Source organism: Gadus chalcogrammus, chromosome 10 (genome assembly GCF_026213295.1).
Source record: "Gadus chalcogrammus isolate NIFS_2021 chromosome 10, NIFS_Gcha_1.0, whole genome shotgun sequence".
Taxonomy (NCBI): Eukaryota; Metazoa; Chordata; class Actinopteri; order Gadiformes; family Gadidae; genus Gadus; species Gadus chalcogrammus.
In genome coordinates, this window is record NC_079421.1 from 1,761,359 (window position 1) to 1,786,122 (window position 24,764).

The 24,764-nt window shown below is 46.8% G+C and overlaps 2 protein-coding genes across 2 annotated transcripts; one reads left to right on the plus strand and one right to left on the minus strand.

The window, feature by feature from the left end:
• Positions 1-340: 340 nt before the first annotated feature.
• ugl (ureidoglycolate lyase) lies at positions 341-8,128 on the plus strand. The gene is made up of 15 exons (XM_056601068.1): positions 341-617; positions 1,399-1,527; positions 2,910-3,128; positions 3,365-3,455; positions 3,606-3,682; positions 4,131-4,241; positions 4,371-4,430; positions 4,682-4,838; positions 5,233-5,431; positions 6,345-6,423; positions 6,511-6,603; positions 6,932-7,004; positions 7,124-7,191; positions 7,539-7,669; positions 7,852-8,128. The coding sequence occupies exons 1-15, from the start codon at positions 612-614 to the stop codon at positions 8,009-8,011; spliced, it is 1,653 nt and encodes a 550-aa protein (XP_056457043.1). The 5' UTR covers positions 341-611; the 3' UTR covers positions 8,012-8,128.
• Positions 7,378-23,007, minus strand: LOC130390889 (N-alpha-acetyltransferase 15, NatA auxiliary subunit-like). The gene is made up of 20 exons (XM_056601067.1): positions 22,516-23,007; positions 20,474-20,558; positions 20,181-20,285; positions 19,701-19,858; positions 19,446-19,580; positions 19,178-19,331; positions 18,608-18,727; positions 18,381-18,476; positions 17,381-17,487; positions 16,982-17,054; positions 15,961-16,130; positions 15,708-15,860; positions 15,494-15,622; positions 14,559-14,772; positions 13,337-13,530; positions 13,026-13,134; positions 10,812-10,910; positions 10,175-10,318; positions 9,986-10,083; positions 7,378-8,998 (listed from the first exon to the last, which is right to left on the minus strand). The coding sequence occupies exons 1-20, from the start codon at positions 22,567-22,569 to the stop codon at positions 8,795-8,797; spliced, it is 2,601 nt and encodes an 866-aa protein (XP_056457042.1). The 5' UTR covers positions 22,570-23,007; the 3' UTR covers positions 7,378-8,794.
• Between the last annotated feature and the right edge of the window lie 1,757 nt (positions 23,008-24,764).

A 24,764-nucleotide genomic window follows, 5' to 3' on the forward strand; every position in this document is an offset into this window, starting at 1 on the left:
TTCCGGTCACCAATTTTTATATTGCACGGTCTTGCTGTGCTTGCAATACAATGTAAAGTTGTGTTGTTTGTTTTGATTGATTGATTGATTGAAATTCTTTATTGACACACATGTACAAAGGCAAGTGCACAAATGTACATCAGGTCAAAAGGATGACAAAAAAGCCCATGGGCTTATTTCCATTATGGTCCCTGGTTTGCCAAAGAGTAATGTATCTAACAATAAAGAACGGCTGGCCAATTTCATGACACAATCACAAAGACTAACGGGAACGCTATAAATGCTCCGAGACCGGAAATGACGTATTGGAAGGCAAAATAAATTGCAACTTGGAAGGGTGGCGTCCGAGTTGAACGCCACCCCAGGAACACATATATGCGACACACACAAAAAAAGTCACAACTTAAAGAAATAATAATTGTATGTAGGACTACGTAATATGTAATTTAAAGGACTACAATTTGTAGCATACTGGAGCCCAAACAATTTATATTCTAAGATGTAGGCCTACTTTAAACTCAAACACTATATAGACCTTTCCTGTTCAAACAGTGGAGGACGTCCAATAACCAAAGTCCGAGTTTCTTCATGCGCACAGGACACAGGTCGACATGTCGGTAAGTAGCCTCTCTCGAATGCACCACATTTGATTCTGGATCTACATTATTGAAATATTTTTAGACAATTAAATAACATAGTTTAGATAGGAATTGCTAGTTAGATATCTTTTCACCCCATTATAGTTCTAGGCCAGTTATTGAATGAATGAATACTTGTCTTTTATATGGAACTCAAAGTTCCATATAAAAGACAATACTGCGCCAAGGTCAACATAGATTAAAATACAAGGTCAACATTGATTAAAATACATACAAACACCAATTCCAGTGTTTCCACAACCCAGAGGAGTAACTTGTATCACTCTGTTTAGTGTCAGTGAGCGCAATTATTAATTTGTTTAGTGACTCTAAGATGACACATTCATTTGTGCATACAATTCCTCATCACAGCATGGACGGTGGTGACATTACAAGTCACAAACAAAGAGCTTTCACTTGTCGATCTTGGAATCTTAAGGAGGACCCTAAACGCATCATTATATGCTATCAGTAAATTTCTTCAGTTTTGCTGTTCTATATTTACATTTTATTATAATGTATGGAGCATATTAGCCCGTTATTATACATCAGAGTGCATACTAATGGGAGGTGTGAGGACTTTACTAAATCAATATCAGGCTACATGTTTACCACAACGTCACCCTAACAATAAGAAGATATTGTTAGATGGTTTGTTAGCTCCAGATATACGACCAAAACTGTAATGCTAGATAATTGTACACATTGAAGCTTTTATCCAAGTATGTGCTTCTCAAATACACATTCATACATCCTACAGGTCCCCGTAGGAGTAGAGCTGTCTCCGTCACCCCAAGGCCTCGAGGAAGAGTATGGAACCCTCTTCACACCAGCCTCCTTGCTCTTCCTCCATCAGCTGGTGTCCGAGTTTGACAATGAGGTGGATCAGGTTAGGACCAATCAATAGATAGCAATGACACACAATCATAATATAACCATGATGCTGCTGCATGGTGGCCTTTACTGGACTCCTCACGACCAAGGATGCAGGGTGATGAGGTTTGAAACCAGGTTGTTGTAAGGTTGGAAAGACAATAATCCATGAGCTGGGGCTCCATTTGCTGTCCAGGAGATCTCCCTGAGTGTGCGTCGTGATGGCTGGTTTAACCACAAAAGTCGTGCAGCCTCACCCGGCCCCAGGGTCCAATCAGTCTGACTCCCTGACCACCCTCCACAAATAATAAAATATACTGTTAGTAAATTGAGGTAACCTAGTTTAAAGGAGGAAGCAAGATACTGAAGGCTTTAGTCTCAGTTTCTTTAAGGGTTTCTATCTCATTTCTGAGTAGGACTTCAGATTTTGTCTATGTGTCTTTTGGGACAGACCCCCAGGGCCATTTCCCTCTTGTATCAGCACCAGTGCTTAATAATTGATAGATAAAGTCCAAGGTTTGGTACGGTGGCTGTAGGCTCAAGAGGCCAAGCTGGGGCCCGTTGGGTGAAGGTGACCAGGTGGACAGACTGCTACTAGTATTGTGACAGATGGTGGTTTGGTAAGCGGTGTCCTTTGGTACGTTGTCTTACAGTCCTGCGTAAGGTAAAAGGCAAACGCAAAAGAGATGAATTGAAACGTATGGAATTGCTTTATCGTTTCGCTGCATACTTCAATTGCATCCATTTAGTGGCTGATGCTAAGGGCAACTGGGTGGGTGGTAAAGTCAAGTCTGTTTATTGTTCATGCTGCTCCAGCCCTTCTTCAGAACAGAGGCTGGAGGGTAATGGCAAGTCATCAGGAGGGTAAGGCTCTTCAGGAGGGTAATGTCTTTAGGAGGGTAATGACCATCAGGAGGGTAATGACCATCAGGAGGGTAATGACCATCAGGAGGGTAATGTCATCAGGAGGGTAATGACCATCAGGAGGGTAATGACCATCAGGAGGGTAATGACCATCAGGAAGGTAATGACCATCAGGAGGGTAATGACCATCAGGAGGGTAATGACCATCAGGAGGGTAATGAACATCAGGAGGGTAATGCCATCAGGAGGGTAATGGTCTCATCAGGAGGATAATGACCATTAGGAGTGTAATGACCATCAAGAGGGTAATGACCATCAGGAGGGTAATGACCATCAGGAGGGTAATGGTCTGTCATCAGGAGGGTAATGACCATTAGGAGGGCAATGACCATTAGGAGGGTAATGACCATTAGGAGGGTAATGGTCACAAACTTGAGTTCATTTAGGACTTTTAACGTTAAAAAGTACTCACTCCTTCTGATATTCCTTGTGGCTGCTTCTCTCCGCCCTGCTCCGCTGCCCCCTGGTGTTCAGGTGCTGCAGCTCAGGGTCTCCAGGAAGGCCCACCTGGACGCGTCCGGCGACCTGCCCGCCTTCTCCCGGGCCACGCGCCACATCCGGGACGACCCGTCCTGGAGGGTGCTGCCGGTGCCGCCGCGGCTGCAGAGGAGACACGTGGACGTGGGGGACATGGCCCCGTGTGACACGGAGCGCCTCCTCCGCGCCCTGCGGTCCCCGGCGCAGGGCCTGCAGGTGAGACCAGTGGAGGTGGGGGCGGGTGGAGGTGGAGGTGGGGGCCAGTGGAGGTGGCAGCAGGAGGGTCCTCTAGACTCAGACCTCCAGAAGGACATCGTCCCTGTTCTCCGTTTACTCAGCAGAAGCTTTAGTGTATCAGCGACGCAAAAGGTTCCGTTTGTTTTACGAAAACAAACATTTGAAAGTGAATCCCTCTTCTGAACATTCTATCTTCTTTTGCTTTTTTTCGGCAGATTGACTTCGACGATGGAAACTGCCCAACGTTCTACAACCAAATCAAAGGCATTAGTAACGTATGCAAAGTGGTACACAACCAGTTCCCCGGTGAGTTGACGCTGCGGTGAGTGAATGTTATGCCATTGCCGTCTGATTCCCTGCTAGTGCGAGAACGTCCTGTTCAAACAGCAGTGATGAAGACGATGGGAGCGTGTGCCCCTCGTGAAGGGTCTAAGCTCCCCTCATGTCTGTTTGCAGACATCCCAGCCCTGCCCCAGGTTCCCGTGCTCATGCTGCGCCCCCGGGCGTGGAATATGGTGGAGCACAACATGCTGGTAGTTAGGCTTCAGTCCTGCTCTCTTGAATATGATTATATATTATGTAATATTTTTCTAGTCCTGATCGACACGTGATGTCATCTGACATGTGACATGTTCCACTGAACCAATTAGAAACAGTAGTTGTAATAAACTTTCGGGTAATCGTTTTATTTTAATGTTATACAGCCCTTCAAATAGAACATAGTGAATATAAATAGTTAGGTGAGGTGATGAGTACGTTTAGGTCTTTGTCTCCAGGTTAAGTGAGGTGATGAGTAAGTTTAGCTCTTTGTCTCCAGGTTAAGTGAGGTGATGAGTTAGTTTAGCTCTTTGTCTCCAGGTTAAGTGAGGTGATGAGTTAGTTTAGCTCTTTGTCTCCAGGTTAAGTGAGGTGATGAGTAAGTTTAGCTCTTTGTCTCCAGGTTAAGTGAGGTGATGAGTTAGTTGAGCTCTTTGTCTCCAGGTAAACGGCAGAGAGGTTCCTGGTCCTCTGTTTGACTTTGGACTCCTGATGTTTCACTGTGGAAAGGCTCTTTACGACAGCGAGAGTGGACCCTTCTTCTACCTGTCCAAAGTATAACACACACACTATTACCACTGCACTCTGAAGCTTTGCATAAGGTTCATTCAAATCATCCTTCTCTATTGAAGTGCTTTTCCAACCATCTTCCATCGACCTTCTCCTTTCCACCTTTGTTTTCAGGTAGAGAGTTTCATGGAAGCAAGATTATGGAATAACATATTCCTTTGGGCACAACATCAGGTTTATATCCATTTCATTATCAATTAACTCCAATATTTAATACACTAGCATTTCTTTAGATATATAAATCTTCAGTTTATATTATCTTTTATTTTTTGCTGTTGATACAAGAAACAAGTAAATGCACCATTGGTGTACGGAACAGATTGTATTTTTGTATATATACTATATAAATATAAGCACCATTGTAGTCATTATTAGATTCTCTAGTATGAGTCGTATTACGGTTGTACTGAGGGTCGTGTTTACAGCTACAGCTACCCCGTGGGAGCATCAAGGCCACCGTGCTCATCGAGAACGTCCTGGCCACGTTCGAAATGGAGGAGATCCTCTACGAGCTGCGGGAGCACTCTGCCGGTCTCAACTGCGGCATCTGGGACTACTCTGCCTCCTTCGTCAATAAGTTCGGTCAGTGTTCTGTGTGCATGGTTCTGTCTGCGATCGCAGCCGGCCTGATGAATAATGCTGTCGCCATATTTGACAAGGTCCCTCCATCCACAAGACAGTTAATATATTTATTTAAAAGAGCTATTTGCATTTATAAATTCTTATCTTATCTCATTTTGGTTTGGTTGTAACGAAAGAATTACCAATCTTTTTATAATGCCAAAGTGGGTTGTGGTTCAATACTGGTGAGTCAGTGGTTCTATGCTGGTGAGGCTGTGGTTCTATACTGGTGGGTCAGTGGGCTGTGGTTCTATGCTGGTGGGTCAGTGGTTCTATGCTGGTGGGTCAGTGGTTCTGTGCTGGTGTGTCAGTGGCCTGTGGTTCTACCAGTGGGTTGTGGTTCTGCCCCCTACAGGCCACAGGGGGGACTTCCTCCTCCCCGACCGCAGTAAGTACGTCAACATGGAGAAGCGCTTCCTCCGCAGCTACATGGACCTGCTGGTGCAGACCTGCCACCGCCGCGGGGCGCTGGCCACCGGGGGCATGGCCGCCCCCCTGCTGCCCCCGGCCCGGGACGGCCCCGCCCACCGCACCGTGCTGGCTAACGTCACAAGGTGCCCCCACTGCAGCTAGCGCTCATCAACCTGCTAGTCAGTGGGGCCTCATGTTATCAACCTGCTAGTCAGTGTGGCCTCATGTTATCAACCTGCTAGTCAGTGTGGCCTCATGTTATCAACCTGCTAGTCAGTGTGGCCTCATGTTATCAACCTGCTAGTCAGTGTGGCCTCATGTTATCAACCTGCTAGTCAGTGTGGCCTCATGTTATCAACCTGCTAGTCAGTGTGGCCTCATGTTATCAACCTGCTAGTCAGTGTGGCCTCATGTTATTCTCTACCTGCTAGTCAGTGTGGCCTCATGTTATCAACCTGCTAGTCAGTGTGGCCTCATGTTATTCTCTACCTGCTAGTCAGTGTGGCCTCATGTTATCAACCTGCTAGTCAGTGTGGCCTCATGTTATCAACCTGCTAGTCAGTGTGGCCTCATGTTATCAACCTGCTAGTCAGTGTGGCCTCATGTTATTCTCTACCTGCTAGTCAGTGTGGCCTCATGTTATTCTCTACCTGCTAGTCAGTGTGGCCTCATGTTATTCTCTACCTGCTAGTCAGTGTGGCCTCATGTTATCAACCTGCTAGTCAGTGTGGCCTCATGTTATTCTCTACCTGCTAGTCAGTGTGGCCTCATGTTATTCTCTACCTGCTAGTCAGTGTGGCCTCATGTTATCAACCTGCTAGTCAGTGTGGCCTCATGTTATTCTCAACCTGCTAGTCTGTGATGTTTTGGGCGTCTTTGCAGCTAGACAGCGGTATGATACACATTTGAAATTGAATTATGCTCATGCATTCCGTATGGACATATTAACTTCATCATATTAATTACTTAATTAGCCACAAACGGCTCAATCGAAAAAGAAAGACGTCAACACGACACTAATCCTGGGGGTCCAATAATGTTCCCTCGTACCCTCAGGCTGAAGCTGCTGGAGATCCAGGCGGGCGTGGACGGCTTCATGGTGTACGACCTGCAGCTGATCGAGCCCATGCAGAAGGTGAGCGGTGGGGTCGTCTCTAGCCGCGGTCTGGTAGCCGCTGTCGGCGGCCATACTCACCCTGACCCCTCTGTCCCTCTCCGCCAGCTGTTCCAGCAGCACACCGGAGGGGAGAACCAGCTCCACCGGGTCCGAGAGGACGTCACGGTGACGCCTGAGGACCTGCTGTGCATGCCTGCGGTGGGTGGCAGAACCCCGGGGGTTAGGGGGCAATCCTAACCAAGGGGCTAGACACTGACTAGGTCAACAATGTTGGAGGCTTGTGTATTTCTATTCCGGTTTTGGCTGAATGCCCCTTAGGGGATGGGACGTATATGCAGACTCCGGAACACACTGGGCTGTGCATGTGATTGAGCCTCTATGTGATCTCCTGGGTCACATTGAGGACCGGTACAGCTTTAGGGAGACTGGGGTCAGAAGAAAGCGTTCATATTATTACAATAACAGTACATTTGGGCTTCTTATTATGATCAGCATGGATTGAGGTTGTGTATTTATTTCTCAACAGGGGGGAGTAACCCTTCATGGCTTACAGTATAACATTGGCGTGGGCATCCTATTTATTCATGCTTGGCTGTCAGGTGAGCACACACACTACTTTCCTAATTATTGTTTGTACTCTTATACGGTCCCGTGGTTGAAACGGTCCAGAGATGGACTGCCTCTGCTCATAACTCTACACCTATCCCATCTTCCTCAGGGAAAGGCCATTTCTTCTACAGAGGCCAGGTCGAAGACTCTGCCACAGCAGAGATCTCCAGATCACAGGTGGTTTGAGAAAAGTCCTTTTTCCTACCCGATACAGCAGGCTTCATTGTCTTTAACCATATATTTAGAAGCATGATAGGATTTGCTCAACATTGTTTAACCCTATACCCACGTTTAGGGACGATACATTACAATATAAAATAACCCCATATGATATCACTGAGTATGAGTACTATCCCCATACCACTGAGTATTATCCCCATATCACTGAGTATTATCCCCATACCACTGACTGAGTATTATCCCCGTCACTAAGTATTATCCCCATCGCTGTGAGTACTATCCCATCACTGAGTACTATCCCATCACAGTGAGTACTATCCCATTAACTGAGTGAGTGTTGTCAGGTGTGGCAGTGGATCCTCCACCAGGCCCGGCTGGAGGACAGCCAGAGGGTGGTGTCCCGGAGCCTGGTGGTGCAGCTCACCCAGGAGGTCATGAAGGAGCTGACGGAGGTCACCGCCTGTCAAACCGTTAGGTAGGAGGAGGGCCCACTCACACACACACACGATGCCCAGGCCGTAAGAAAAGCACAAGCTTGGTTCTAGTAAGTCAGAGGACAATCGTAGCATCATAAGCACGGCTAGTCACACAGCTGAGTGTATGGCTCTATGTTCCTGTAGCCTAGTGATCCGCTGACAGCGCCCTCATGTGCCTCAGGGCTGCGGAGAGGTTGCAGACCGCCGCAGAGATGTTCCTAGAGGTGGTGCTGAAGAGGGACTTCCCAGAGTTCCTCACCAGCTACCTGAACCTCGACCACACCTTCCTGAGCTCCCAGCGCGAGGAGGAGGCCAGCGTCGCCCTCCTGTCTAAACTCTGAAGGAGGAGATGCCGTCTCAGACCAAAGGGTGACCCATTTGCAAGCTGCAGCGTTACTCCCTGACTTACCAGGAAGCCTTTTGTACCTGAAATAAAATATTAAAACATAAATTAACGTTTTCCTTTTATTTGTTGAGACTTGGATTAGTTTTACATCTGGACTCAGAGATAACCCATTATCCGTGAGTTACTTGCAATTTAAACACGAATACAATTGGTATAAGGTTACGCAAATGCTGCTTTTATTTAATTCATTTAGTCAGTTTTGTAAGATATAAATTACCTTTTTTTAAAAATGTGAGAAGCAGACGTACCTACAAGGACATTTTGTGAAACACAGGAGCGCTAGAAAAAGATCTAAACTGTGTTTTACAGAAACCTCCAGTCAGAGTCCTCTTCTTCTCCCCCCCCATAGTCCACCCGGGTCAGTCAGCACTAAACCCAACACCGTTCCACCCTTCACCCCCCCCCTCCCCCGGGTTAGGCTCCGCTAACCCCAACACCGCTCTCACTCCCCACAGAGGAAAGGGGGAGCCCTTTTTTGTTGTTTGTTTATTTTTCTTAAAAAAAGTAAAATGGGGCCTGGTCTCTTTGTAGCACGGTCAGTCCGTTCGCGTCAGTGCAGTGGGGCGGGTCAAACGGCTGAGCTGACCGCGGAAGGGATCCAAGGAGCATGGCCGGCCGCTCGGCAGACATCTGGCAGGGGGCGTCTGTGTGTGAGTGTGTGTGTGCGTGTGCGTGGTGTGGCGTGTGTGTGTCCGCGCGCTCCTCCCCCTCGTCCTCCTCACATCTCGTGGGCCATGTCGTCCTGCTCCCCGGCCGACAGGTCTCCGTTGGCGCTGCTGTTGTCCTGGTAGTCCGCCTCCATGAAGGCCAGGGTGTGCGGGAACAGGGCGTGGCAGGCGGCGCGGTACGCCTCCGCCGCCTTGGGGTGGCCCTCGCCCCCCAGCTGCCCCCCCCGCAGGGCCTCCAGGACCTCCGAGCACACCTGCAGCAGGACACGCCCCGTATTTACCTGGCCATTGACATGAACCTGCTCCGGAGTCGTTACCAATTAACCTGTTCAGGAGTCTTTACCAATTAACCTGTTCAGGAGTCGTTACCAATTAACCTGTTCAGGAGTCATTACCAATTAACCTGCTCCTGAGTCATTACCAATTAACCTGTTCCGGAGTCATTACCAATTAACCTGCTCCTGAGTCATTACCAATTAACCTGCTCCTGAGTCATTACCAATTAACCAGTTCCAGAGTCATTACTAATTAACCGGTTGATGAGTCATTACTAATTAACCGGTTGATGAGTCATTACTAATTAACCGGTTGATGAGTCATTGCTAACCAGGTCAGGAGCCATTATTAACCTGTTCCCAGGAGCCATTATTAACTGGTTTAGGACTCCCATTAACCAGTTCCCGACTCCCATTATCGGGGCTCCTGCGAACTGGTTAATGGAACTGGTTAGGGCCACATGTCACTGGCCTGATTTGTTTATCTGAACACGCCTAATGACGGCTAAAGAACATGGTAATGAGGCCCGTAACTAGCTACTGGTCTGGAGCCAGTAAGCCCTGTGAGGCACGGTCAGACGGTGGCGGTATGGTCGGCGTTACACATGGCTTACAAACAGAAGTAGAGGCTGTGAAGTGGAAACACCACACAAAGGGTGGGACATTTCGCTGGTCATGGAATTCCCTAATTCCTGGTAGATTTCCGTAGCTGCCTTCCCTCTCAAACGGAGCGGATGTTATTCTCATGGATTAAAGGAATGTTAAGGCCTAATGGGTCCACGCGGAGGATGACCTGTTGAGGCCAACGTGAATTATGGTAATATCCCGTCGAAATGTTCGAGTCAGATAATCTATATTTTTTTGAATAAGGTAAACACTAGCTCGAGCTAGCATAAAACCTTTTTCGCGTCTTTTGGTAAAATGCCATTTTCTGAACACCAAGACTTGACCAGGTGTGGGGCGTACCTGAATACTGCGGCCGTTGAGCGAATCGTCCATGGCGGTGGCCAGCTCGCAGGCCATCGTGTCCGAGGACGGCTCTAGGTACACCATCATCTTAGCGGCTGGGCACAGAAACAAACGAGGATTCAGCCGTCGGGTAAGAAACACAGAGCTGTGAGGAGACGGGTGGGACGGCCGGGCGGAGGGGCTCACCGGCCAGCCGCTGGGGGACGGAGCTGGAGTGTCGGCTCAGGTACTTCTTGTTGAAGCTCTTGGGGTCGCTGTCCCCAAACAGCCGAGAGATCTCCCGCTTCAGCACCGTCCGGACCGGCTCGGCCAGGACGCTGCTCTCGCTCACTGGAGGGATCGAGGGACACGTGACAACACAGCTTAATGTGGGTAGTGATGTGGTGGGATCCATGCTGTGGCTTGATCCTGGTCATAGGGTACAACGTAAAGACGGGCTCAACATCTATCCAATCTATCGAGGGGTTAAAGGCTTGCTACTGCACCAGTTCCCCTTACTGGCCGTTTTAGGCCCAATCCCATTTCTACCCCTTACGCCTTCCCCTTACCCCTTCAAAACAAGGGGGAGGGGTAAGGGTAATGGGTAGAAATGGGATTGGGCCTCAGTATCTGGGCAGTGTCTGCAAGGAGTTGGCACGCAGGTCTTCTTTTTAAATGTTTCTAGGAAGAGGCGCCTAGCGTAAACACAGGGTTTGTATGGCTGTCAGGTGAGAACACGCGCTACTCTCCTAATCGTTTAGTGAGTGCTCTTAGACAGTCCCACGGTTGAAGTGGTCCAGAGGTGACCCGCCTCTCCGTGGGTCTCGACCGACGCTGGGCTCACCTCCTTTGAAGAAGCGCACCAAACACTGGTGGAGCCAGGGGTCCAAGGGGTCGATGGCCACGGCCCTCTTCACAGACTGCAGCATCAGCAGATACTTCTCTGGAACAAGGAGAGAAGGACAAGGGGAAAACTATCAGAGCTGCCTTTTATGATCCGGCCGTTACATTTCATGTGGTGGTTAAAGGGTTCAAACACTACAAAGAAGTGAAGAGTACAGTTTCTTAAGGAAGTCCTCTCTCTTTCTGCACACGACGGAAGTATGGGTTGTTGTTCTGGTGTTATATCATTTTTGTTTTGCTTTTATATTTCATGTCTGCATGTATTGCGTGTTGAAGCTTTTTTTGGGGGTCCCAGCAGCCAAGCTGCTTCGTCTATTGTTTCTGTACCTTTCATTTCCCCCCCCAAATTCATACTGCAGCCTATACCGTAAGTCGAAAACTCTTGACATTTTCTGGTGTATCAGATCTGTACTCTTATCTTGCCAAACGTGTGCTTGGGGTTTTCTGGATGTTGTGTGCTTATCAATAGACATTTTCACGATGTGAATGAGGCTTCATGCAGTTCAGGAATGCAAGTGGCTCAACGGGTTAATGCATTGTACTGTTGATCCTTAGGTTGAGAGTTTGAATCCCGATTTGAGCATTATGAACAAGCTGAACATGACATTCGGCCATTGCTCTGCAGCCCACTCAACTGAAAGCCAAGGCACAGTATGGCATTAAGGGGAACATCTTCATCAACATCTTTCCTTCATAATTAAATGTCATATTTATATTAGGGGTGTAACGATACACGTATGTGTACCGAACCGTCACGGTACAGGCACTTGGGTGTGGTTACAGAGGTGGAGCGCGGTGCGTAATGTGGCGTACAAAGCGTTAATATGGCGAATGTAAAGGCTTGTTATGTGATGCAGAATTTAAAACTTGAAGTCGGAGTTCCCACCGGACCGCTAAAGTATACTACTCCGACTCCGTAACTATGGAGACCCCTCGAGCATTCGCAGATCTCCGTCGGGATGTCGGAAACGCAATGCAAGTCACCGCCCGATCGATCTCATATGTTGACTACAAACCATGTAAGCAGTGTTGTAAATAAAATACAAAGCTTTTCAAATCTTATTTGGTGTTTTATTGGTTCTTAAAGTGCCAAGTAAACAATGCACGAAGTAAATAAGGTACAAAGTCAAACCAGAGAAGTGATTCCGGAAATGATTTTGATATTTTTGTTAGAGGACCAATCACAGCCCTTGCCGTCTCTGTTGCGTCGACAGTATAGTTAAAAGACATTGGATGTGCACGTAAGCTATGGAGAGGGCTCTCCGTGTCTACGTACAGCACTTTAACATGCACACGCATTTCAAAAAGGCACCATCCTGGCGTTACTACCACCGATGCTATGAAAAAAAAACGAGCTGTGCAAACCCAGCTCATGACACTATTTCAACATCCCCTGTCTGGCAATTCAGAACGGGCAAATGCCATAACCAAGTTTATTGGTGTTTACATTGCTGCTGATCTACGGCCATTCTCCGTTGTTAAAATGTTCCCCTTAACTATGAAACGGGAATAAGTGTTGGAACCATTGGACCCGAGCACGCGCTGCACCGCACCATACCAACGGGGGTAGCTGTTGGCCCTGATCAAGAGCAGCGCCGAGCCGAGCAGTAGGATTGAGGATGACCTGTAGATTACTATTAATAAACTGTTCAGACGTGCCCTTGGTAGTCTGGCTCCTACTTGGTAACAGTGTTGCCCTCCACCCGATCATAAAGAATCCTGTAAGGTTTTCTTCATCCCTTTCCCCCCCCCCCCCCCCCATCCTCCTTACACCGTCTACCCACTGCACCGTCCGTCACCGGATGACGGAAGGCGTGGCTGACGGATGAGGGAGTAATCTCTGCAGAGGCATCCGTCAGCCATGCCCGAGCAAACGCGATCTGATTGGATGACGGATCCGTCGCTGCCTGAGCAGTTTAACATTTTTCAACTTTCTTGACGGAGCCGACGGATCCAAGGGAACGGATGGATCCACAATGAACTGCGGCTCCACCCCATTTAAAGTCAATGGGGTCCGTCAACGGACGGATGCATTGGGCAAGAGGGGTCACACAAGTGACCGTTTTGAGGGCAGCGAGTTCCCGAAGGTAAAGCACCTGACACGGGTTGTATAGGGAGAGGAGGGACATGCAAGCGGGTCATTGTGGTTCCCTACCTTTCCTGAAGTAGATCTCAAATGCCAGGAGATGAGTTTCAATCTTGTGCCGCACCAGCGTCTTCAGAGGGATCAGGAACTTCACCGCCTCCTCTAAAGGACTCTCCACCTGACCACACACACACACACACACACACACACACACACACACACACACACACACACACACACACACACACACACACACACACACACACACACACACACACACACACACACACACACACACACACACACACACACACACACACGTAAGGGCGGGGGAGCAGAAGGAAGCTGAAGCAGCGGCCGTTGACCGACCAGACGCCTACCTTGGCCAGTTTGTCCGGGATGAGCTCCTCCTTGGGCCCGCCGATCTCTTCGTCGTCGTCCTCCTTCTTCTTCTTCTGGTTCTTGAGCTGCTTCTCCTTCTCTGCGTTCTTCTTGTCCTCCTCCAGCTGGGCTTTCTTCTGCGCTCGCCGCTGCTTGTTCCTCATCTTCTTCAGCTCCTTGTCCGTCACGTTCTCTGAATCAAGGATACCGATCACATGATAATGAAGCTTCTTCCCTTGTGCAAATTCATATATTTTGTTTTATATGCATTATGTTTTGTGAATATATATTTATTGTGGATATTATTTAGATACATATGTTTTTTATGGCAGTCATTTTTTATGCGTAGTTTAGTAAATGCTTTTAATATATGCATATTCTTTGTGATTTCACACGTTAATGTATTTCTACTTCTATTTCTTTTTTATATCCTCAATTTTCTAAAAATTCTGAGAACGAATAAAGCACTCCATGAACCTCTCTCAGACCCTCTAGTGACCCCTCTCCCAGACCCTCTAGTGACCCCCCCTCTCCCAGACCCTCTAGTGACCCCCCTCTCAGACCCTCTAGTGACCCCCCCCTCCCAGACCCTCTAGTGACCCCCCCCTCCCAGACCCTCTAGTGACCCCCCCCTCCCAGACCCTCTAGTGACCCCCCTCTCCCAGACCCTCTAGTGACCCCCCTCTCCCAGACCCTCTAGTGACCCCCCCCTCCCAGACCCTCTAGTGACCCCCCTCTCCCAGACCCTCTAGTGACCCCCCTCCCAGACCCTCTAGTGACCCCCCTCCCAGACCCTCTAGTGACCCCCCTCTCCCAGACCCTCTAGTGACCCCCCTCTCCCAGACCCTCTAGTGACCCCCCTCTCCCAGACCGTCTAGTGACCCCCCTCTCAGACCCTCTAGTGACCCCCCTCTCCCAGACCCTCTAGTGACCCCTCTCCCAAACCCTCTAGTGACCCCCCTCTCCCAGACCCTCTAGTGACCCCCCTCTCCCAGACCCTCTAGTGACCCCCCTCTCCCAGACCCTCTAGTGACCCCCCTCTCCCAGACCCTCTTGTGACCCCCCTCTCCCAGACCGTCTAGTGACCCCCCTCTCCCAAACCCTCTAGTGACCCCCCTCCCAGACCCTCTAGTGACCCCCCTCTCCCAGACCCTCTAGTGACCCCCTCCCAGACCGTCCAGTGACCCCAGTCCCATTCCCCCTCTCAGGATCCGTCCTCACCTGCGTCTGCCTGGCACTCCTTGCTGTCGTCGGCCAGCGGCCGGTCGTGCAGCTCCAGGTAGATCTGGATAGCGGTGCGCGCCGCCTTGTAGTAGAAGGGGTGCTGCCGCAGCACGTCCTCCAGCTTCAGCAGGTCCACGTAGGAGCGCAGCGTCATCTTGCGCATGCAGTACGTGTGGAAGTCAAACTGGTCGTCTGTGATCTCCACAAAGTGCTGCAGGGACGGCAGTCGGGGCTTTAGTGAAGCAAACTGCCGTCGAGTCTGGCTTATCAGTTCGGCATGCTTGCAGATTAGTGCTACCACTATATCAATTCATATTTATCAGGGCTGTCAGTTAAACGCGTTAACGGCGTTAACGCAATCCAATTTTAACGGCTTTAATTTTTTTATCGCGCGATTAACGCAAATTCATATTTAAAAAAAAACATTTTTTTTCTTTGGCTCAAAACAAAGAAGCAGTAGCCTGACTGCTATGTTCAAGGCAGTATGTTTGTATGTTCATCGTTTAATTGCACTATAGGCTTTTTTTTGTATCTTCCTGTTTTGATCAGTATATGCAAATGTTGTTATCAATAAAAAAACATTTGCACAAGGCAAGCCGATGCACTTCTCCATGTTGATAAGAGCATCAAAATTAGAACAATTAATGGGACAAAGAAATCAAGGGATATTTAGCATAGAAAAAAGATTTGCGATTAATCGCAAGTTAACTATGACAATAATGTGATTAATCGCGATTAAATATTTTAATCGCTTGACAGCCCTAATATTTATATAATGTAAAGAAACCAATTATTAATTGTAAACGGATCATAATCACAAACAACCTTTTGAATGAACTAACGTGACAACTTAGGTTATCCTTGGGAGAGGTTCACGGCCGTCGACCCGGCCAAAGGATTGAGGAGAATGCGTCTCGGACTGGAAGGCTTACCCTCTCGATCTCATGGCACTTCTTGAGCGCCTCTCCAAACTTGTTCATGGATTTGTAGGCCAGAGCGCACTCCGTCTGGAACCACATGCACTGCATCTCGTTCAGGTTCTCCACAGCAGACGTGCCCTCCTGAAACGCACCACAAGGTGAGCAGGAGGTCATCAGGTACCGTCGGCCTTCACATGCGGGTCTGGAAGTCTCTCAACAAACCCACCCTGGTGAACTTGGAGCACATGTCCTCCGCCTCCTTGACCAGGCCCGCCTTCAACATGTACTTGGCGCACTTGGAGTTGATGAAGCGGTCTGCGGTGTCCAAGGCCTGTGCCTCGTCCATCCAGCGCGCCGCCTCCTTGATGTTCCCTGCGTGCTGCACAGCACAACGTCTCAACCCCTGTTAGCAACCCCCCCCCCCCCCCCCCCGTTCAGAGACGCCGTCCGCTCCTTCCGCATCAGAGACGCGTACCAACCTTGTAGATCTTGGCCTTGATCAGGAAGAGCTCGATCAGCGTGGGCGTGCTGTCGATGGCCGTGTTGATGTAGTCCAGGCCACGGCTCTGCTGCCCGATGAAGTCAAAGTGCTGCGCCAGGAAATACTGCACCCACAGCAGTGTGGTGGGGGGCTCCACCTTGCCCTCATCTGCAGGAAGGACATGACACTCATCATACTACAAGGATGTCATCAATAGACCTAATAAGTTGTGTTGCAATATTATTTTCAGATGTTGACGGCAAATGTGAATAGTCTTGAATACTCGGCGAGGTTGTGATCTAAAAGTGATATATAAATGTTTATACAACGGGGGACCTAAATCCAGCGATCTGATTGGTTCCCAACTGTTGTATAATGAGCGTATACATAACTGCTATGACGCCCGATCATTTTGTGAAAGTTTGCATATCACTCCGCGCCTGGAAGTAGAAACAGTTACAAAGTAAAACATATGTTGGATGATGGAGAGGGTGTAAATGTTGTTACTCCGGGAGTGAGCAAGGCGATGGAGAGACTAACGAAAGCTTAGGCACACGGCGAGTGAACTGCTCCATAGGATAAATTGCCGGCGAACCGCTCTATCGGAGCCTTCTCACGGAGGGACGCTAAAGTGTGTTGCATAGCGACCGTCGATGCATAGCGGCAGCCAGTAGGGACTACTTTTTTGTATTCTTTAATAAAACGGCTACTTTGACTTTCTTGGTTTCTTTTTAAATGTAGTGCGTCTATGACTTTCGTTTCGCCATAACAGTAACCGTTGTATAAAAGCAATAGATCACTTCAGTCAGTGGTATGTGCTCATTATACCACTGTGAAGGGGGTCGCAGTGGTATAATGAGCACATACCACAGCCTGGCGTGATCTATTGCTTAAATATATCGAGTGTGGGTAGGAAAACCCAATGAAGGAAACTGGTTAGCTGTGATAAAAACAGGAACAATACAGTGCTTATGTAACCCACGTTTCCGTAATTTGCGAGGTTAGTAAGCAGTCCTCACCGTGTTCACTAAACATCCGACAGTTCTTCAAACAGGTTTCATATCCAACTACCAACTCCTCAATGATGGCAACCTGAATCACGGGAGGAAAACCAGGTCATTGCCAACATCTTTCAATTACAATTACGGCATTTTGGCAGACGCTTTTATCCAAAGCGACCTACATCGGTTAATACACACATTGACACGCCGACGGCAGAGTCAACCATGCAAGGCGACAGCCAGCTCGTCAGGAGCAGTTAGGGTTGAGTGTCTTGCTCAGGGACACATCGACACTCGACACAGGAGGAGCTGGGGATAGAACTAGCAACCTTTCGGTAGACAACTGCTCTACCTCCTGGGCTAAGCCAACCCCCCTTTCAACAGTGACCTTCGGTCGGGTCATCTTTCAGCGTGTACCTTGGCCGTGTCCGCGTAGAGGGACTTCAGGGTGGTGAAGAGAGGCGGGCAGCCTTTACTTAAGTTCATCCTCAGGTAGTAGTCCAGGCATTCACTGAACTTCTCCCCTGCCCAACACACGCCCAAAACACATCGTTAAAGAGGAAACCTAATCCTGTTTGTTCAAATGATGCGTGAAAGCCTGGATAATCTCAAAGCAAATCACAATCAATGTGACAGGACCGAACAACATGTGATCTGATTCTGTACCCAATATTATTATTTACTTTGCAAGAAAGAAAAGTATATTTGTAGAATGCCCTCTAGTTGACACATGGTTAACAACCACATGCGGATAGTTTCATTAGCAATGCATAAGCCTGTACAGTGTATAGGTTCATAGTATATATTGATATAAGGCCGAAATTAGGCATACCGTATTCAAATATAATTTGAATATTAAAGATAATGAAGAATGAGATTGAACTGGGATTATAGAGGAAGATTGACCACTCGAGTAAACTATACCAGTGGTTCTCAAACTTCTTATCAAGATCATAGTATTTTTGAATTTTAGAACTTATATCTTGCCGTCAGTTTAGCTTGTAATCGTAGATGTCTATTAAGCACGCTGATATTTAAACTGCATTTTTTACAGGAAAGGCACAACATTTTTAAACCCCATTTTAAATGATCTCATTGTTAATGTATTGCCATTCGTACTAGTATTTTCAAATTATTCTGTTAAAATTCTATAGATAAAAAAAGGAACTTTTTAAAAAAATATATTTATGGCACCACCAAACAGCAAGTTGCGTATGTGGTAGTGCGTAGTGGTGCGCGCCGCGTACCATAGTTTGAGAACCACTTTACTATACAAAAAAACCTGTCATGATCATAGTTTATTAGTATTATATGCACAAATAGTAATGGAAAGACGTTTGACTGCATGGCGCTGTAACCTGGTCTCCCCTCCTCAGAGAATCAGGAGGGGGGTCAGTGCATTCTGCTCAGCAGTTACCTGTGAGGAAGGTCAGAGGCAGCCTCCTTGGCACCAGGCCTTTGGGGAACTTGACCCACGTCTCCTCATAAAGCTTCTGACGCTCCTCCACGTTTCCTGGGGTTCAACGGATACATGGGAGTTAACAAACCACAATTACAGTGCTGAAGACCCACATTAAGCCCTCATTGGACAGAGGCTGAGCCCTGCCATCGTCCATTGGGTCCAACACGGTGAGCTCTGATTACTTGGCTTCAGGGCGTTCTCCAGGCCGTGGTAGTAGGCCCAGTTCTCTGGGTTCCTCTCCTGGAGCCTCCTGTAGACCTGGGAGGCTTCGTCCGCTCGCTCCAGTTTCAGCAGCAGTTCTCCTGGGGGAGCCAGAAGGGGCGAGACGGTCACATGAAGCCCAAGAACCGTCATGGGGCCAGAAGCCAGGGGCACCTCGGGATAGGGCTGGGCGATTACTCTAATTTTGATCGCGATTTCAGCGTCAAACAATCACAAAATTAACATAATCGAGTTTTCAATTATTATTATTCTTCTTATAAATGTTTTGTAGAAAAGGGCAGGACAGCTGGATACATATCTGTATATCATTTTAGATTGGAACATTTTCTTTTTGACCATTTTGTGTACTTTTTTTTGTATTACTTAAAGGCGAAATTTCAAAGTTCTCAGTTACAAAAAGAAAAATTTGAGAGACATGCTGAATAAATACAACACGTTTTCAAATTCAAAAATAATCGTTTGAATAATCGATTTCAATATTGACCAAAATAATGGTGATTATGGTTTTCCTCATCATCGAGCAGCCCTACCTCGGATCTCCTCCACGGCCATCTTGTCACAGATCTGCTTCTCGTAGCTGTTGAGATGCTCCAGGGCCTCCTTGTAGAGACAGGCTTCCCGCAGAACCTGGTTCTGGTAGAGCAGAAGCTCACTGTACTCAAAGTCCACCTTGTCTAGAGAGGTCTGGCAATAGACACACACACACAATAAGAGATGTAATACAACAACAAACTCACCAGAGCAGTTTTCAGTGCTAGCATCTCACCAGGGACACTGGTGGACTACGCCTCAACAGACCTGTTGTGTTTTGCGGAACTCCTCCACGATCTTAGCTGCCATTTCAAAGTCCTCCAACAGATGATAGGCCACGGCGTAGCCGATCCAGGAGGCCCGCTGGGCCGGGCGGAGCTGCAATAGTTGGTAACGGGTCTCCTGTAAGGATACGGACATTCACTCAACGTCATCGGGGGATAATGACACAATCCCTTATATTGTACGGCGTCTTGCATCTCATCGTGTTTCACTTCGTCTGCACAGGACGATGCTTCTCACCCGGTAACCCTCCAGGTCTCTCATCTGGACCTGCAGCAGCGAGAGGTCCCGCAGGATCTGCAGGTTGTCTTTGTCCCACTTCAGGGCGTTCCGGTAGCACTTTATGGCCTCGTCGTACTTCTTGTCCGAGCGCTGCAGCAGCCCGTACACGTGCCAACCTGGCAGCAGTGCCGTTAAGGAGACATGAGGCCGCTAAGACTATGTTTGGGCACGTTCCACGCATCAGTTGTGAACTTTTGGGTTTATGACAAACCTTCTTATTGTCAGAGAAACTGAAAATGGTGAAGTATTAAAAAGCGATCCTCGTTAGTCATATGCAGGCTTTTGATTCGTGCGTTCTTGGTAATTGTGCCACTCGTAAACACGTCAACTCCTGGCTGTAGGCTGAGCCCTGGTTCACACTTGTCAAGAAAGTCCTTGTTGCCAATTATCATACAGCTTATAGAATTAGGGCTGAATGCATTGACCTGAAAAGGATACAGACATGGCTTTTGAGGTCATTGCGTAGACCTCTTCTCACAAGGTCATAGGCGTCCTCCTTCTTGCCTAGACAGTTCATGGTGAGCCCCTTCATGGCCAGGGTCTCTGTTCAAACCAGGGACACGAATGGTGGGAGAAAACATGGAAATGTCAGACTTCATTACTTAAATTGAACAACCAACCGTTAAGATAGGTTTGTATATTGGCCGAAATATAAAGTCACATTATACCAATACATAGATGGATCGTAGATAATTCATAGAGAAGTATGTGTTGTATCAGAGTTGACTTACCTCCATGTTCCGAAAACTTGGGGTTGGATAGGATCTGTTTACAGAACTTCAGTCCATTTCTGTATTGCTTGTGTTCGTAACATCTCTGCAGCATAAAAGAGGAAAGGTTTCAGGCTAGGGCAACACGCTCCATCACTATGGTGGTGTGGAACCAACAGCCTGTCAGGTCTGATTCACATCCAGAGCATCATGAGGAACCAACAGCCTTTCTCGTCCGATTCACATCCAGAGCCCTCTGCATCAGCAAGGCTTGAACAGTAAGTCAATCTCAGGTGGCAAAATAAAACATGCACACAACATACTTTGGTTTTTGTTTCTTTAAGTTTCTTTATAAGACAGTCAATAAGTAGCAGTTAATATCATATTTTGTAATAAAAGTATGTTAGCATAGTCCATATGGTTAAGTGATTTGGCTGATAAATATTTTGATAACAGCTTTGAACAGCTATTTTTATAGAGCAAGTATATCAGCAAAACTCGCAAAATACTATGTTAAAGGAGCCAATGATAAGAAACTATATTAAGACCCAAGTTTTCCGTTACGAATGGCTGATGATGAGCCAGTGATCTCGGAACATCCGTGTTGCATCACAAACGCAAGGTGTAGAGAAATAAATTGCATTAAATCTAAAAAGCTGACTGACGGATGCATTCCTTGAACACCAGCAGCAGGCCAAAACATCCAATCCATGTATTGACATTCGGCAGCAGTTTGACAGCTTCAGCTTGTGGCCCTGGCTTGAGCTATGACAGAGTCTTTCTGTTACTAAAGAACTAACGGTATTACTATTGAACTAGGATATACATGTGAATATATATATATATATCACAAAACAGAACTATTCATAGCAGTTAATACCAAACATTGTATACTATTGAAGGTTATTAAAACCACCATGTAAACATGAAAAAGAACAAACCGCACAAGTCAGCAAAGTATTTTGCCAAGTGCTAAAATTAGCTGCCGGCCACCTCAGATAAAAAGTGATGACTGCCTCTACTGAGCACGTCCAGTGCCCAAATACATAGACCAATACTTAAAATCAACCAATTCACCCTTAAAGTGTGGCTGATGTATCTCAGAGTGTTACCAGTGCCTAGTACAGCTCAGCTTACTTCGCCTGCCTGGTTGAATAACTAACACAACGATTCAGACAACAAACAATACTAGCGAGTGTTAACTAGCTCTACGCGGTAGTAAGGAGTTGTGATGTTGCTGGGATTCAAACTTAATTTTATTGTCACCTAAATGTCGATGACTTTATGCCAGGGGGTCTGACCTGGTTATCTTTTAACCCCACAGAGGAGAGTCTGACTTCTCCCAGCAGCCTTTTCATCTAAATGAGGAGCAGTACCTGTTGGACAGGTGCTGTCCAAACACCCTGCTAGGTACTGTCCAGGACCAACGCTAGGTACTGTCCAGGACCCATGATAGGTGCTGTACAGGACCAACGCTAGGTACTGTCCAGGACCCATGATAGGTGCTGTCCAGGACCAACGCTAGGTACTGTCCAGGACAAACGCTAGGTGCTGTCCAGGACCCATGATAGGTGCTGTCCAGGACCAACGCTAGGTACTGTCCAGGACCCATGATAGGTGCTGTCCAGGACCAACGCTAGGTACTGTCCAGGACAAACGCTAGGTGCTGTCCAGGACCCATGCTACCCATGATAGGTACTGTCCAGGACCCATTATAGGTGCTGTCCAGACAGCATGCTAGGTGCTGTCCAGGACCAACGCTAGGGGCTGTCCTAGACCCATTCTAGGTGCTGTCCAGGACAAACGCTAGGTGCTGTCCTGGACCCAAGCTAGGTGCTGTCCAGGACCCATGATAGGTACTGTCGAGGCTGGTAGACCACGTCACTGCCTGCTCTGGAGAGATTAAAGGAGAAACTGAAGCCTTAAAAGTTTACGCACTAAATAAATATCATTTTCCCAAGAGACTAGATGCGTGGTGTATGCTAGAAGTAGCGGCTTCTCGGGCCACTAGCTTAAGCATTAGCTTCATCATGTGCATTAGCACACTGAGGCGTCCAGCCTACCAGGATCCTCTTGAAGAGAGCGTTCTCCTTCGGCGGTAAGGTGATGGCGGGCATCGTGTCGTCCTGCGACTCCTTTGGAGCTGGGCATACGCACGGCCTCCTGAGTCGGTGGGGTTCGGGGTAGGGCTGGTCCCGGTCTCTGGCGGGTCCTGGGTCTCACGTGGTGACAGCCGAGGCCCCCTCAGCAAGATGGCCGCTTCTCCTCCGGGTCAAAGGGCCCTGCGTGTTAAACAGTGAACACACACACCCAACAGGACCGGAGCTTCTGATGTTTGTAAGAATTACTATGTAGAACCGCAAAAGTACAGGGAATATTTATTCAAAGGGATCGACGTTACGTTTCAGTAAAGTTAGAGCAGGTCGTTGACGATATCATCGTCACCTAATTAACTTTTATTTGCTCAACCTGAATAAATAAATAATAATGTTTTCGTCCTGAAGTCTCTAGACGGTGCAGATTTCAGTAACAAATAACGAATTAAGATATTGCGTTCTTTGCCATCATGCTATCTGTGATCTTCTATCGTCAGACCAGGGCTGCCAGGATTTGTAGTCAACCGCAGATTGTTACGATCGCAGTATCCAGACGTCCTGTAGCAAACATGACGCTCAGCAACCTATTGTCTCGTACTGTCAGTAAAGGTAGGTTCATCCTTTCGCAGTACTTAATCATTATTGAATAGAATGGCCTCTGGTTATAGTTAGATACAATTAGTAAGATGCCCTCATTGATTGTAAGGCTTGACCTTTGCTTAGCAATAGCATAGCACTGTTAGCCACCACAAAGTCTGTATTATGGATTCATACTTGCATATATATTTCCTAGATGTATTGGATAATGTATTATCTTATTGTTATTATGAATTAATCAAAAGTATTCTTTGTTGGTGCAGTGGGGAGCAGGTCTATGTTCACAGCCTCCAAACCAGACACGGTCCATCCAAACTGGCTGCGGGTGGGACTCTCCTTCGGGACGGCTACTCTCCTCTGGGGCCTGGTAACCTTATTCATATTAACCTTATTCATATTCCCGTCTTACCTCATACAGTTTCTAAACCTTATTAATATTAACTCATTAACCCTTATTTATGTCGTATTAACTTTATTCATATTACCGTATAACCCTTATTCATATTACCGTAATAACCCCTATTCATAATACCGAATTAACCCCTATTCATATAAACGTATTAACCCTTATTAATTTTACCGTATTGATATTACATTATTGATATTACCTTATTTATACCTCATGCAGTCTGTAATCCTTATTAATACATATTTAATACAGGCTGTTGTAAACCTTAGGAATTAATATTTAATACAATCTGTTGTAAACCTTACTCGTACCTATTTAATACAGGCTGTTGTAAAACGTATTCATCCGTTATACAGTCTGTTGTAAACCTTACTAGTACCTATTTATTACAGTCTGTTGTAAACCTTTATTAATACCTATTTAATACAGTCTGTTGGTTTTTTGTTGTCACAAGGTGTCTGTAGAACAAAGCAGGTGTGAACTTGGAATGATGTGATGTCCAGGTGTTTTCTGTTATGTGTTTAACAGTATCTCTCTACTTGTTGTCCCTCTTAGCTCTTCAAGCAGCACAGCACTGATGTGAATGAGTACAAAGTTAGGAATGGCTTGGAATAAAGTAAGTGTTCCCCTAAATCAGTTCATATTTACATGACACTGTAACGACTTCACAAGTGTTTTTTTGTATTGATTCATCTAAGAGAAAAAAAATCTCCCATTTCTCCACAGGATGCTCTGTCCTTGCGGCCGCAGTCTGTCCTGTAGGATGTAGGATGCACGATGTTCCGCTGTCCCCCGGGACCTCCTTGTATCGCATTCTAAATCAAGACTCTGATAAAATGTTCCACATACACTTTGACGTTATTATTATTCTTTGTACTCCTGTTAGGTGTCAAACAAACAACATAAAAATATACTAAATATTATTTATTATAATATGTAGCCAAATGTAGTTGAATTGATGCCGTAAATCTGGTTCACAATCATCAATAAAGAACTTTTGAAGAGACAATGACTTGTATGTATGTTTAGCCAAATCTATCTAGTCTATCTCTAAAAGGAAAGTATAGTGGCTCAATCAAAATTGAACCATAACAATCGTACTCTTTACTAAATGTTTCCTGTTTAAAAGTAAATGATTTTTTTTTCATTCATGATATATTTTATTTTGTGAAATGTTTTTTTAAGTAAACCAATTTCAAAGTTTGTTAAA